The 15714-nt window shown below is 38.8% G+C and overlaps 1 protein-coding gene across 1 annotated transcript in view; it reads right to left on the bottom strand.

Annotated features, from left to right (window-relative positions):
- The window catches only part of OCA2 (OCA2 melanosomal transmembrane protein), a 182074-nt gene extending 168526 nt beyond the window's left edge, over positions 1–13548 (bottom strand). The window contains exon 1 of the mRNA XM_085321451.1: positions 13277–13548. Within this exon, the coding sequence (XP_085177577.1) occupies positions 13277–13548 (272 nt within the window). The remainder of the gene's footprint in view (positions 1–13276) is intronic.
- Positions 13549–15714: the final 2166 nt, after the last annotated feature.

The raw sequence follows: 15714 nt of genomic DNA, 5'->3' as shown, positions 1-15714 counted from the left end.
CATCTTGACTATTCAAGGGACCTGAATAACTTTGAGATAACAGAAAGGTTTCTAAACTAAATAATATATAAGCCTCACATCAAACCACGTCCATATTACAGTGTGCAGATTTTTGAGCCTCTTCTTTCATGCAATTTTCATTTGATATCAGACTAAAAACTATCTTTGATATAGATTTTTCACCAGAAGTGTTATTGTGTTGATTCGAAATATAATGAATGAATAGACAAGTCCTTCCAAACATGATTTCTTCACAACTCTCTAACAAGTAATTTGAAATAGAGAGTGAAACCAAGTCACTGGTCATTGCATTCAGTTTTGAGTTATATCAGAGCTACTTTTAAATTATTCTTAAAATAGTGAAAAATCCTGAGGAACAAACTGAAGAAACCAGATAGAACAAAACATAGGTGATTCTAATTTGCTCTTAACATTTGGAGAATATTCCCTGAAATAATTGAAGAATAATTGCAATTTTATCTAATAAAGACAAGGCTCTTTTCCATAATAATTCTTCACCAAGAGCATGGTAGCATATTAACAGAAGTAGTTTCCAAGCCTCAGGAAATTCATTCTACAGCATTGGATTCTATTTTGCTCTAGACATCTTTAAAGGACTCATATCTATAGGGACCTCAAGGTTACAATATCAGAGAGGGAGCTATCCAATTTATGTAAATAAGCAAGTCTAAAACATAGATTCCTGATTCAGCGCCAATGGAAGATGAATTTGAAACACAACACAAGTCCATAAACACAAACAACTTAGATTTTCAAAAGAATAGGAAGGGTTGCAAATCATGTATTCCAAAGAAATTCTGTGCAGAGATGCAAATGTATATTCAGCAAGTCTCCCCCTAAAAGCAGGGAGATTGATCACAAAAGAAAAGAATAAGGACATCATTGCAGCTTGCTTTCCTCCTGATTTAAGCTGTAATCATTCTCCAGGAAAGAACACACTATTGTGCACTGAAAAGCCAACAAAACAAAAATATGCTTTTCAGGTTCTTATTTGGCAGATGGGTTTGTCCTAGCAGCACAGTTACACTGTACATCAAATTCTTGATTCAGGCAGTTATTTCTTTACCGCAATCACACAGATGCTAGATTCTCTCAACTCAGACCCTGTGCTCCCCTTGGCTCTTACAGAATAACATTCAGGTTATTCTGTAATCATACAGAAGAGGTTTTGTTCCATCTTGCTCCTGACATGACATATTCTTGAAGAGGAACACTGTAAAATTTGTTATGAGTGTTCCATAAATGAGTACCTTCCCAAAGCTAAACAAGATCTGGATGTTCATCACCATAAAAAAAAGAGTAGGACTCTGCTCAGTCACTGTACGGATAATAGGTCTTATCATGCACATGAAAATTTCTGTCCATCCAAACAGGAGATTGCATAAATAAAACCTCACCCTATTCTCCAAAAGAAAAAAAATGGAAAAGGAAAAGAGTCAGTGCTGCTGACTACAAAAAAATAGTTCTCCAGCAAGTGATTATCTACAGAAAAGGGAAAACCCCGTAGCCATCCATTGCCATGAGCCCTTTCTGTCTTCTTCCCTTTATTAAGGCTGAAGGCTCCAGGCTGCTATACAAAGAGATGAAAGAAACAGCAAGTCCTTAGAAATGAATCCCATTAAAGAAGCAAGAAAGATACAACTATCTCCAAAAGAAAAGAAAAAAGAAATTAAGAGTGTTATTGGTACCCTCATGGCAGAGATGCAGTGGAACACAGAGTTAATTTAAACAGCTGAAGACAGGAGAAAGTTTACAAATGTTGGCTTTTTTTTTCCAAGGAGATATATAGTGCCTGAATAATCTATTAGTTTTCAAGCAAAAACATCACTTGTTAACATTTTAAAAAGCTTGAGGAAAAAAGGACTTTTCATCAAAAAAGGCAAAGCTTGTCCTTTGGTATGTGTTGGACCAGACAGATACGCAGCTCTCTGATTATAAACTCACGGGGATCAAAAAGGTCCAGTGCTCTCGAGTTAACAGCACCATCAAATAAAAGAAGCCTGAAATGCACATCAGATGCTTGACAGCAGTTTAAAAGTTGGATCTAGTATAGCACTAACAAAACACGGCTTCTCACATAAATCTTTTGAATAAAATAACTGCTGAAACTGGTGCCAAGACAAACAGCTACTGCACTAACAAATGTCGTTTTAATATAGTCTGCAAAGGCAATATTCAAAAAGAAATTCCCAGTGGGGAGTGAGATGGCAGGAAAACTGAGGGATACTCTGGCAACATGTAAACAAAAATGGAAAAAGAATAAGTGGATACTCCAGGCAGAGGAGCAGTGAGGTGAAGTAACAAGAAAGAGCACAAGGTGAGAGAAACTAAAACGACAAGAACTGGACATTGTTATTAAAAGTTGTAATGGCTAAGTAGCTCTTCTGCACTTCCAGAATCAACATGGAATAATGGTTGTTCCTCTACCCCAAAACAACAGCTATAAAGCCCAAATAATGACATTGCACTTGAATCATGGTACTTAGGTGCCATAGCTTACAATTACAAAGAAATGCTTTAAAACAAGCCCCATAAATGACCTCGGAGCAGCAGAGGTCCACAGCATATTGTCACAGAAAAATTTTCATTTTCATAGAATCAGTAAGTAATTTTGTACAATTTCAGTATTATGCAATGTGAAAGTTAATCAGAATACTGGAAAAACAAAAGCCACAGGAGTTATCTCCTCTGGAAGCATTAGGAAAAAGTGTCAGCTGGACAGAAAAATATCTTAACACATGGCAGAGCTAAAAGATCAGATTTTAACATAAGACAAAAATATGTAGCCATATTAAACTAAAAAAAAAAAGACCATTGATTTAGCAAGGAAGCATGGACTCCATCAGCATCTGCTCTTCGTTCCAGTAGGMATGTTTAGGGACTGTAATTCCACAGGAAAAGAGGAGAGATCCTAGGACAAGGGCAGTTTGGTTTCACAGACCAAGCACAAAAGAAGTAATGCTGGTGTGACTTTTTTACTGAATATTCCATTTTAATTCATTTACCCAAAATGTGGGAGATGGATGTACAATCCCCTCTCTGGTCTGAGGTAGCCTAAACACATATATCCCAATTTTTGAAAAAGTACACGGCCCACTAGGCTCCAAAGCACTCTTATTTTTGGTTTTGCTCTTTCGCTTTCCCATAAATAATGAAACATCAATCGAGAGAAGAACTCTGACTCAGGTATTCTGTTTTCTCAGCCAATTTCCTGATAATCAGCCTTGCCTGAGTATCTCTTTTCCTCTCGCTCCTTCTTTCAGTGACTCTGTTGTTGAAAGCAGAGTGGGCTCAAGGGAGAGGAGGGTTCAGGATACTGTCTTAGCTGCTAGTCAGGCGCGAGCTGGGATAGCTTGGTACATGGACTATTTGCCAAAAATACTGCCCCAAGCTCGGCTTAGGCCTGGCTACCGAAGAAMCAATGCTAAGTATTAAGCAGGGAGAGGAGATTCGGACACAGATAGAAAGAGAAGGATCTGGAAGGAGAGAGATTGGCAGTAGAAATATTGAGAAGGATGAATGCAAGCCCTTGCATTTGGCTACAGAGAGACACCGGGGGAAGCTGAAATACAGTGTGAAAGGGGGTGAGACCAACTTTGGAATGAGCTAGATAAAAGCAAGTTAATACAACAGTTGTAAACAAGACTCTAACATGATCAATCCTCAGCTACAATAAAATATCCCCCCCCCCGCCAAGCTGCAGTTAACAAAAGAGGACGAAATTATGGCTCCCTAACCTTGAAACTAGCCAGCAGAGTTGACGGCACTCTCTGCTTCCTCTAAACACCTTGCACTAGTGAGTACTTACTGTTCTGTCTTTCAATAAAAAATAAGACATGAAAGCAGGATAAAAACATGGAAGGTTATCACACCTCAAAAATAAAACAACCACATTGCAAAGGGTACAGAAAGACGCCTTTCATGCCTTTCCTTCTTGCGTAGCTTATTGTTAGATGTTTCAGACTGCAGTTCTGCTTGGTGATAGAGACATGTTTCAGTTTGCCCAACACTTCAAATGTCTCTCATATTAGAACTAATTAGCATCAGAGTGGTTTGTCCTCTTGTATTAGATGCACAGGAAATCATTCTCAACCATGTCAAAAATTTGCAGGGTAGCAGTCATACMTTTAAGAACTGAATTTCATGTTAAATTGAATGTAGTTGATGGAAAAATAGATAAGTGCAAACGGAAGAAATTAGCCAGTGAATTAGGAAAAAAATAGGGTCACAGTCTGTAGTCTAGAGAGTCATACAGCTTTTTTCAAAAACTRCTATTCATAAGGAGCTCAAGTGATTTATTCTCTGAAATTCAGCAAAGGCTKATAAATGAGTCACCAAAATGCTTACAGACAGTGACCAACCAAGCAATTCTCTGTTTGATAGGTACTAATAGGACTGCAGGGGCAACTTGGAATAATTGTGCTAATGGATCAGCAGGAGTCAGTGATGATGCAGAGCTCTGTCCGCTGCAGGCCAGAGCTAAGCCAAGGACAGCACAGTGAGCTGGAGCCAGGTGCTGTCAGAACTGGGTACACTCAGAATTAACGCAATTTTTTTTGTTGTTGTTTTTTTTTTTCCTTCCACTTTGCACATGTTTTATAYGTTTTCTTTTGGGCAGAGTGAAATAGAAAGCAGGAGGATTGGCAGTTACAGTAACTCAGTCTTCAGAAATGCAACAGAGGATAATGACTCACACTGGTTATGAACCGGCATCATCCAGAAGCTGCTCTGAAAGGTTGAAAGTTTTGCTAGTACTTACTGAGCTATTCCCTTTCTGTCCTCATCAATAAGGATAGCAAACTCAGTCCGGACTATCTACGTTCACTTCTTGGTATCATTGCTTGAAATTTTTGTAAGGATTCCCTTGCCTAAAGTGAAGTTCCACCACCTTTTCGGTATGGAAGCATTTATGTCATAAAGCCATAGGGGCAATTATATTGCACTGGTATGTGCGGCAAGGCATTGCATTTGCTGTTTAAGAAGGAAGATATATGCTGTTGAGGAGTTTACTGTAAGAAGTGTAAGTGAATTGAATAGGTAAATGTTTTGCAGTGGCTGCAGCCAGCCAATATTGTGGTTTTTTGTATTTTTTTTCTTTCCCTTTGCTTGAAAAATAGAGAAATAAAAGCAGCTTCAAATATACTTGATCTCTAGTCTTTCTAGGAGTGATAGGAGCCATGCTACCTCCTCAGCCGTGTCAATGACACGTGAGCCGCAATCCTCTTTAGGAGTTCATTGACAGCTGTTTCATCATGTAAACCTCTTAGGGAGAAAAGCATGAACCTGAATTTAGTGAATATGTCTGATGAAAGTAATGGTAAATCCAGAAGAAGGGTAACCAGGAATGTGCTTTTTTTTTCTCTGATGTGTCTTTAACTGTGGAATCTAAACAGCAGGGCGATGTTCTAATATTACATAAATTTACCATTTTGTTATATCAGTTGCCAGCACTTGGCTTTGTTGGAAATGTTTCAATGTACAGAATGTGCTTAGCTGCTCTGCATATTGGCTGTATGGAGAGGCTCCCAGTGCTTTTCAGTGCAGAACAGTAAGACCAAATGTTTTTTGCAGAAATGGTGCAATAGGATTCATGCATTTTAGGCATCCTTTTCAGTTCAGTTCTGCTTGGCACATTATAGTCTGTGGGCAAAAAAATGAGCTAATCAGGAATGGTAAGGAGTAGTAATATCTCAGTGTAAAAATTTTATGCATGAGCTCGTAGAAAGCTATTTTTTTTAACCACAGGTTAAATGGCAACATGCACCCATTACAAATCTGTTCATAGTTGTATAACAGTATTGGAGAGGATTATAGAGCTGGAAATAGTCCAGCTAGCCTATTTTGTCAGAAGACAGACTATCTTTGGCAGAAAAGAATGGTAGCTTGTCATAATGATTTGTACATATATATGTGAGGTGCTAGTTTTGAACATACTGGTCTGTCAACAAAGCTGAAAGAGCTGCCTTAAGGTCTTTGGACCTCTGATATTTTATTTCATCTGAAAACCTGATGTTTATGGCAGAACATACAAAAGCTCCGCCTCAAAAACATTAACAGATCTACCTATTCATTTTCAATTTAGAATACGACTAAGCATTTAATTTCCTTGACATGTCTACCCAACAAATGTTGTAGGTTCAGGCAAAGAGGATAAAGAAAAGAGAATTCTGGCTCTTTATATCTGCCAATGCTGCATGAATCCAGGTAGGTTTAGGTTATACATATAATACCTTGAAATCATCCAAACTAGGTATTGACACCAGCTTCCTTGTATGTAATGGAATTTATTTACTTGTATACAGAATTTGTCATCAGGATCCTACCAGTGCTACATACGCATCTCTGCAGAGATGAGGCTTTCATGGTATCATGGTCTACATGCTTTTAGGATTTTATTAACAAGAAAGCTGCTTCTAATGACAATACATCTGGTCCTACTAAGGTTGAAGTGTTTAGTTATTGACCAAAGTGAAAAATAATATAAAAACCGGAATTACAGTCTCTATACATGCCTGTTGGAATGAATAGCAGGTACTGATGGAGTCCCCACTTCCACACGATTGATTGTTGTGGACTTGGACCCACCATCTGCTKGCCTGGAGACCCAAAGACTCACCCATCAGCAGGGATGCCCCTGATGTCAACAGTGTGGTGAGGATAAAACAGGAAAAATTGTACTAGAAGGGTGGCCTATAAGGGGTGAGAGTGGTCACTGTACCACACAGCCATTTGTTTGAGAATCTGGGGAAATTACACTAGAGGGGTGGCCCTCGAGGAAAGGGTGAAAGTGGCTGTTGTACCACACACCCAAGATTTAACTGTAGAGCTCTGATATGTATATACATATTCAGCTTTGTTATATTTCTAGCTTTGCTATACTTTTAGCTTTGTTGTAGCCTCCTATCTTTAATAAATTCTCACACTAGGCAAGTGCTGATCTCTCGAGTTCAGTGCAACCAACTCCAGAATCCAAAAGAATCCCAGACATCCCACTAGTGGCACCTCACGGCTMTGCAATTCAGATCCACCTCTCTCCCCATCACTGCTTTTCCATTGCGGGAAGCAGTTAAACCTGTCCAAGCTTCAGCCTCTCACTCTTAGAGTAACAAAATTCAGCTTCACCTATGTTATTGAGAAGTCTTCAGTTGGTCCTGCCTCAAGGATTTTCACTGCTGAATTCATATAAGGACACATTCTCCCTAATCGCTATCAGATAAGATTCATCTGTTCTTCATATAAAGCTCTGAAACACCTACATGGTGGAAAACTGGGGGCAAAATTGAACTTTTATTAATTAGTATCATTTGACACCTACTAATGCAAAGTTCTGCTTTTCATAATTTGTTTAATATGTCAGTGCTACCACCCTCATATAAGCACATTGACTAGGAATTAAGCACACAGAACAAACAGTCCTTCCAAGGAAAAGCTACACTGAAGGAAACTGAGTGGTTGAGTTGTTTCATCTTAAATTGACAGCAGCTCCTCACATCAGCTGCATAATCCCCATACATGCCCCCCTGTTCAACTGTGATTGCCTCTATACAACATATTTCTTCTCAAAGTCTGACTGTCTGGTTGGCTTAACCCTTCAACCTTAAAATGTAAAAAATCCTTGCAGCCTTCTCCTGTTTAAAAAGAAGTTTTTGTGAGGATACAGCTGTCAAACCCCAAAAAGGACTGAACCATGTCATTGCTGGCACCTTTCCACTATTGGCCTATGAGGTTTAACTAAGAAGAACTCAACGCAACCATATTATTAACCATTATGAAAAGAGCAGCTGCTTGCAAAATGTGACAGTTCTGTGCAATGTCACAGGGTCTCAGCTGAAACATTTGATCCTTGTAGGCTGGTAGATGGCAAATATTTCACTGAGTGCTGAGTTCAGTTTTCAGCTTGACAGTGAAAAAATGTGAAGTATTTAATTAGTACCCCCTAATTCTTTCAACAGTGCACCTCAAAACAAAAATCAATGTTGGTGGATTTTTATTTACAAAAATGTCCTATCAGAATCCAAAACATTTGAGTGGCTACATGGGAATGTTATAGTTTTATTCTGATGATGATACAACAAGAACTGTAGCACATGACCAATTTGGGATATTGTGAATAATTACAATAAATAAGCACTGAGATGATACTGCCATAGAAGAATTAAATAAATTTGAACACAGGAAAATTAATCATAAGTACAGTCTGCATTTGGATATTTCATTAACAAAAAAAAAATCCATCTTCTGCTCAAATGAAGCCAAACACTCTCCTTAAATTCAGCCATAAAGTTTCTTTCCTTTCTTTATCTCTTCAAGATATTTTCTCCAGGAACCTCTAAACTGAGAACAGAACACCTAGTTAACAGATATTTAGAAGGGGACAACAGAACCTTCTGATGCTTAAGTTATTTATTGACCTATTATACATAATATCGTATTTCTCTTATTCTTCCCACCATTCAAGCCAAAGATTTGCTAGAACTGCTTATTGCTCCTTTTGAGGTAGAAATTCATTTTTGAARCGGATTTTGTGATGTGCTAGTTGTGATAGCAGGGACCTCTAATCTCAACTGAGAGAGCCCTTGTAGTTGTATGTCCCCACACAGCTTGCTCATGACAAGCCATATTGTTACCACATACTTCCATGTTAGGAAGAGATGCTTGATAGATCATTCTCAAAATCAAATGGACAAAATTAAATTAATTAGCAAGGCCTTGACTTTAAAACTTCTTTACTATCACTAGTGACATAGCTCATTGTAGCTACATAGCATTTAAATAYTCTCACAGGGAAGCAATGCTCAGAATCATTCACTACATATATAGTGAATAGTCTATATACATATATAGAAATAAGGTCAAGAATTTCCACCATTCAGACAGCAAGCAAGATCACCAGAAGCCACATGAGAATGATGTATGTGGAGGTTTGCTGTGAAGTCATTCTCTCTGTCTTGGAGTCTCTACTGTTTGTATGCTTAACATGAAAAATCAGAATGGTTCCTACACAAACATATAATTATCATGTGAAAATGACCACTTTCCCTATTGGAGTGCTGCATATTTTACTCTAATTGCCAAAGAACAAAATTAGTCCTAGGACACACATAAAAATGTATTTTGAATATTCTTGAGCTATTTTCTCCCCTTAGTCTTTTCCTGTGTCTGAGGAAGCTTTTAAATTGTCACATAAATTTTACTTACTTAGACAGTAACCATGTCTTCTTGACATCTTATTGTAAGTTTCACAAATGTCCCTTAAAAGTAGCAATACATCAACATAATTAAAAATCAAAGCTGAGATTTATAATCTCTCACACCTAAACTTTACTTTCATATTGACTTTTCATTGTACAATAGCTTTTCTAATATCTTCTCCCAACTTCTCCAACTAATCAAAAATACGCTTGCTATCTTTCCTTTGGATTGGTGCAGACTAGAGAATCCAAAAGACATTTTTAATTCACTCACCTACTTGTTGCAACCCAATTTCTTTACTGATCCTGACATCATAGATTCAGGGGAAAGGAAGAGTTGGATTTCGCTGATAGTTTTTATTTGTTTTTACAGAAGTGAACATTATATAAGTTAAGCTGAGAGAATGGAGATACGCTGAGGGAATTAGTTTTGCCTGATGGAACACAAATTCAAGTAGATTTCAAAAAAAAGAGATTATTTTTTGTTATCCCAGAGATGAATCTTTTTAATGAGGCACAAAGGTTAAAGAAAAGATTTCCGAAGACTATTATATTAAATGATCAGGAAATTCCAGAGCTCGATTTCATCCAAATATAACCTCAGTGGAGTAACACTAAGGTTTGGTTTCATCATCTTCCTTTTATAGTCTCATTTCTCTTGAAAAGTTCACAACACAATGAATGCACAACTGCCAATTTTTTTTAAGAAGTTAATATTATTATCCGATCACCTAAAGCAGTTATAACCAGCAATTACATCACGAAAAGAGAGAGACCAAAAGGACAACGTGATATAAATACCACAGAGTTTAGTTACTCTATTACCCACTCTTCTAACATTTTTAAATTCCAAAAAATGCCTTTCTCTTTTTCAGCAACATAGTCTTAAATACCATCTCCAAGTAATTGGCTACACAGGATTACTGTTCATCTCATTTCTAGATGGCCTTTGAGGCTCACTAATTCCTAAGCCGAAAACAGCTGATATCAGCCTCCTTTCTGAGGCTCATAAAAGAGAATTTCAGATTCTGTGGATACAAAGCCTCGTCATTAGGCATCTMGTGGGGGAGCAGCACTGCTGATGGTGAGATCAAGGCTATTGAGGGGCCTTKCCCTGTGAGAACAGCTTATGAGTACAGCTCCACAGAGAAATGATGGAAGGAGGTAGCCTAATCTTTTTGAAATGTGCTGGGGCCAGCCTGAACAGCGTGGCCCATGCTGCCCCRGAGCACTGTAATATCTTCCTGCAAGACAAGGGGCTCAGGAAGATGTCTTGGACCACTGTCTATGGACTGCCAAAGCCATTTTCATGTRAGGAAGTGTTAACTGTAATGAAAAAGATCTTGATCAATCCACTGTTTAAAGGCTGAGGAGAATAGAAGAAGTACAAAATCAAAATCCAGACTTCAATAGTGTTTTGCCAATTTAAAGTCTGTGTTTCCTATGAAGGAACGACAAAGTCATCGGAGTGACCACAATGTGTGATCCAGACTTCATACAAAGCCCAGGCAGTCTAAGGCAATGCAGTAAGAGATTTGTTAGGTTACTTTGTTCTTCAGTATGAGATGTAAATGAGAAGATATTTCGACAGGTAGGTCCTTGAGCCAGGCTAAGGCAATGTGAACATTGACCACAAAATACCTGCAGGATTACCCCGCAGTCAAATTAAAACATCCAGTCAAGTATATGGTGTTTTATGGTGTCTTCATCACTGTTTTAGTGATCAAGATAAATCCTCTGTTCTGTTAAATAGATTCTTTGGAACTTCTTGTCTCAGCATACATTTGAACAATTTAGAGACTCTGAGAATCTTATTCCTGAAAGATAATTCTGCAATTTAAATTAAATAACTGTATTAAAACAAACTATGCAGACATGCCAGTTTACTGAATCTTTTTATGAAGAAAAAGATTTGGTCTCCTCTGTTTTCTTAATCCTTAGTAGTTTTATTTCATAAGCAGAAGAAAAATTAACATGAAAAGTTAAATGTCATTCCACTGAAACTAATCAAACAAGATGCGAGTTTGCAAAAGTTTATCCATGTTTTACCTGCATTACACTGAGTAGTCCCACTGATTTAAGGACAGTTACTCTACTAGCAGGGTCAATCCAGATCAGAGTCAGATATTTTAACCGAAGTCACCCAACTCTTGGTAAAAAACTGCCCCTAATGTGCATTGGCTGAAATACACACTAAGAGTCAGGTAAGATTCATCTCCATGTGTAAAAAATCAATTATATTGGAGGAGCAAGTGAGGTAAAGATCAGCTGAGGAGAAATTTCAGGAGATCCTTTCCCAATTCCTAATATATTACTATAAAAAACTAGATCCACAATTCTTTAAGATGACCTGGGGATGGGTACTTAATTTTACATCCATTCCTAAATCACTCATAGTGATTAAATTTTACTTAATGGGAAAACAATGTTATCAAAAGACTTGGAGGTATTGCTTGCACTTGCAGGCACTTGCACACTTGCACTTGCCCTTTCATCACGTCATGATTTAGTAAGTATTTTTCATCTCTGATCCTGTGACTATGATTTCCTGTGATTTCATAAGTTCCTGTGATTCCACATGTTCACAATAMGTTGCCTGTAGTGGATGCACAAAATAGTATTACCCACTGAAAAATAGCAWGAAAAATTTTAGCCAGAAGGGTAAGAGCTGACCCATGAAAACATGATTCTATTTTTCAGTCCTATGTCTGGGCAGTTAACAGGATACTTAAAAGCGCTACTAAGCACCTCTTTATCAAGAAATATATGAGACTTCCCAAAAGAAAAACTGCAGTTCCAAATAGACCCAGCCCTTCCGTTCCCATCCTTCTTTCTGTTTTCTCATATACATTGTACTTACGATGCTGTTTCAAAATACAATGACATCAGCTCACTCTCAACTCTGCCATGTGCTGAACTGAAGAACTTCTACAAGATCTGATTTTGCCCATAAAGCTCTTAGTCAACATAGTAAATCCTCAAATACCCTAAAAATCATTTTTAAAGGATTTATATGGCTTTCGTGGTCAAGCTGTCAATTGTTTCTTTGTTTGTTTTTAATATGTGGAAAATACAGCCATAACGATTTCCAGTYCTCATTCTGAAGGCTCTATCATAATACTCTTCAGCACACACGAACTTAACTTGGCTCAAGTGAACCTCTYGGTTCACTTCACTTGGTTCACTGTAGATTTATAGGGCACACGTATACTGTGTGGAAGGAGCATGCCAAAGCCCACCTGGCTGTCCTGGTTCCCCCTTGTCCAGATGAAGGAACCTACCAAAATGCTCCAGACCCCCCCCCTCCTCCCAACACAAACAGGTTTCCTTCTAAATGGCCTGCAGAAGCGTAGGTCAAGTGATTGCTACTGGGGCAAGGGTTGCTTGATCCCAGTAGCGAAGCAGTTTAGCAAAATGAGCAGGTGAACAAGAAAAGCTTARAGAGTCACCTACAATATTTCAGGGTCTCCAAAACATTTCTACATACCTACAAGTAGAATTCCTGATTTTTAGAAGATCTGTAATAGCAGGAAAAAAATGAACCCTTCCCCTGCCCCAGGCCTGCCTGTTTCCTCACAGAGTTCACTCCTTGTACGCGTGATAYTGCGACGTGGTGGGAGCTGTCACGGTCATGTTACTGGCATCATTTTTATGTTCCCAGTCTCAGCCATAGCGATGCAGTTTAAGGCCTTATTATGCACTTTGGAAATTTGTATGCAGCTTTCAGGAAGAGATTGGGGTGGGGAGTGAAAATTGCTTTAGCTCTGTGTGTTTTGTGACACTTCTGTTTCTCCCAGTCATGTAAGGAAGAAAAACYAGGTGTTTGATTTTGAAAACACAGTAAAATTGACCTGTGGTTTCTATCAAAGCTGAGATTAGTTTGGAAATCTGATGATCCATGACCTTCCTTAGGCAATTAAGACTGCTCCAAAGTCCCATTAAGCTTCCTGTTCTCTACCTGCTAGAAACAAGATTCGCTTAATGAAAATACATATCTGCACAGCAAAGAAATAAAAAAGTAATTGGGATTAGGACAAAACTATGCTATTTGTCTGTATTCTTACCTTCCCTGCACGGGGATAGGAGTGAAATCCTTCCCCAGCGCAATGCAGCAATCGTCCCCTATTGCTGTGTTTTCACAGGGGGGTTGTGGCTCTCCGAGAGCTGCCACCATGCCATGATACTCTTTTAATAGCTGCAGCTCRTTGCAGCTTCTGCTCACTGGTTTGGCTGCCACCTTTGCAGCCAGATTGATGTGATGTGAAGGAGATGTCTGATTCAACTCCATCTCTTGTTTTCTAGAAATCGTACTGTCATCGTTGTTATCCAAGTACATCTGCCCCCGAGGTTTTTTTTCTCCTAAGGAAAGTGAAAACAAACATATTAGAACTAAGTGGAATTGACTCAGTGTTTGCTTTTGTACAAGCTTGTTGGGCCAAAATCCCAAGCTGTAGATTTTTCACACACCTTTGGATATTTCTCTTGATGGTTTATTTCTACCAGGAATTAGTTCAACATTTTAAACCTCTTGACGATTCAAAAATAGCCATTAGAAACAGTTTTGAAACACATCCTGAGATGAGTCTTCTACCTCTTAGCCCAACACAAACTTCTCCCACAAATTTCCCAGAAACTTACACTGGCTTATCCCACAGAATAAGCCATAATCTTCTCTGGATCAGTGAGGGTTGACATACTGACTATTTAATGAGAAACAAATGTAGACACAGTCCTATCAGCGATTCTTTATTTTTACCTCAGAAACACATAAACACCAATTTGGGAAGATCTGTATACATGGAAATCCAATTTATGCCAGGAAGAATTAACTCAGATTTGCAGTGCTTTTAGCATTAGGAGAGTAGCACTGGGAACAAAATTCAGGCCAAATTTGAAGAGGAGATTTATTTGTTTACAACATACGGTATTAAGAGAACCAGAGTCAAGACCTCTGTCTTTGCTAGTGAACTAAATCAGGTCTCAAGGACCATCCCTTGATCCCACAGGCTATTTAGCAGTTATCATGTTCTCTGGTGCRGCCATGGCCTTTGCCAACTAGCACTCTGCCACGCCATGTCCAGGCATAGGCATGGGACCAGCACATGCCAGGAAGGGAGAAACATAAATATGCATTGCACTGACACAGCTGGCACCAGGGCCAGAAAAGAGTCCTGGTTCATTTTATTTGTTAGTATATACGTAGCCAGTGACTCATGTCTCTTATTATCCTCTGCATAGAGCAAAGCTAAATTACAAACACTATTATAGTGACTTTCCTTAATTCTCTTCATCGTACGTCCAAGACAGAGAAGCTCTCCTACAATCTACTAACATGATGTCAGTGCATGGATACAAAACATACAGCATAGTCTGAGTCAGATATTATACCCATAGTCAGATGGGTAATATTGGTGAGCTAAGAGTTTCCTCTAGCAGATCTTGACTGTCAGCAAAAGTAAAAATGGCCTTTTCTTGCATGAGCAGAGAGAACAGGTATCTCCTAAAGCACCAGTACTACAGCTCATATCTCTTAACTATGTGGAGAAACAGCACGTGCTGTAGCTTCATGCCAGGCTTTGCTTTAGCTTCACCACAGCACAAGGAGCAAGAACAGTGAAATCTCTGGCAGCCACTAAGAATTTCACTAACGGTACAAACCAGACAAAATTCGGAAGCTCCTGGCTCTCGTTGATCATCTCCCCTTTGGCATAAACAATTCCAAAGCAATTTTAGAAGCACCACTTCTGATGACAGCACTTATGATGACAGTCTACTTGGCTGTCCTGTTCATCACACTCCTCTCCTTTGCTGGCATGGTATCACGCCACCAGTTCAGAAATACATCTCTGGCCCAGTAAGGGGACAGAGTTTGCCAGGGTTACAGTAACACTATTTCACCATTGCACTGTACTTTCCCCTTGCAACTGCAATGGCAGCAGCCCCATGGTGGCAACTGCTCTCTTCCTAGCAGGAAGACTCCCTTGGAAAGCTGCTGTCATGTGGAAGCTCTTCCACAGCTGAGGACCCCTCATCAAGGGRCCTCTTCATTCTTCTTTTATGAAGATAATATCCCATTTCAGAAGTTACTAGTGGCATTTATAAAATGCGAATCAAACCTTGATGAAAATCAGGTTCTATTATATGATTATTAATGGTGATTATAATAAAACAGTCAAAAAGCTTTTATACTCTGATCATCAAAATTTGGTGTGAAAAGTTATAAAAAAACACTTCAGAATCCCACAAAGTGCACAAATAAATGAAGACAGAGCTAAAGAACATTCTGTCTTAAACTCACACTGTGGAATCTAATTACTGGAATATTTAAATGCAAAGTGCCAAATCCACCACAGAGGACAGCAAGAGATCAGGAAACAGGCCTGTCAACCTCTTACGTTCCACGGCAGGGGAGAGCAGTCATTTTGGAGCACATCCCCACTCCTCCCTCCAGAGATTTCAGCACAGGACAGCACAGGTAGAACTGCAGAACTAGGGGCAAAAA

This window comes from Rhea americana, unplaced genomic scaffold (assembly GCF_003343005.1).
Source record: "Rhea americana isolate MKP2758 unplaced genomic scaffold, rheAme1 scaffold_7, whole genome shotgun sequence".
Taxonomy (NCBI): Eukaryota; Metazoa; Chordata; class Aves; order Rheiformes; family Rheidae; genus Rhea; species Rhea americana.
This window is presented reverse-complemented; position numbering and strand designations above follow the sequence as displayed.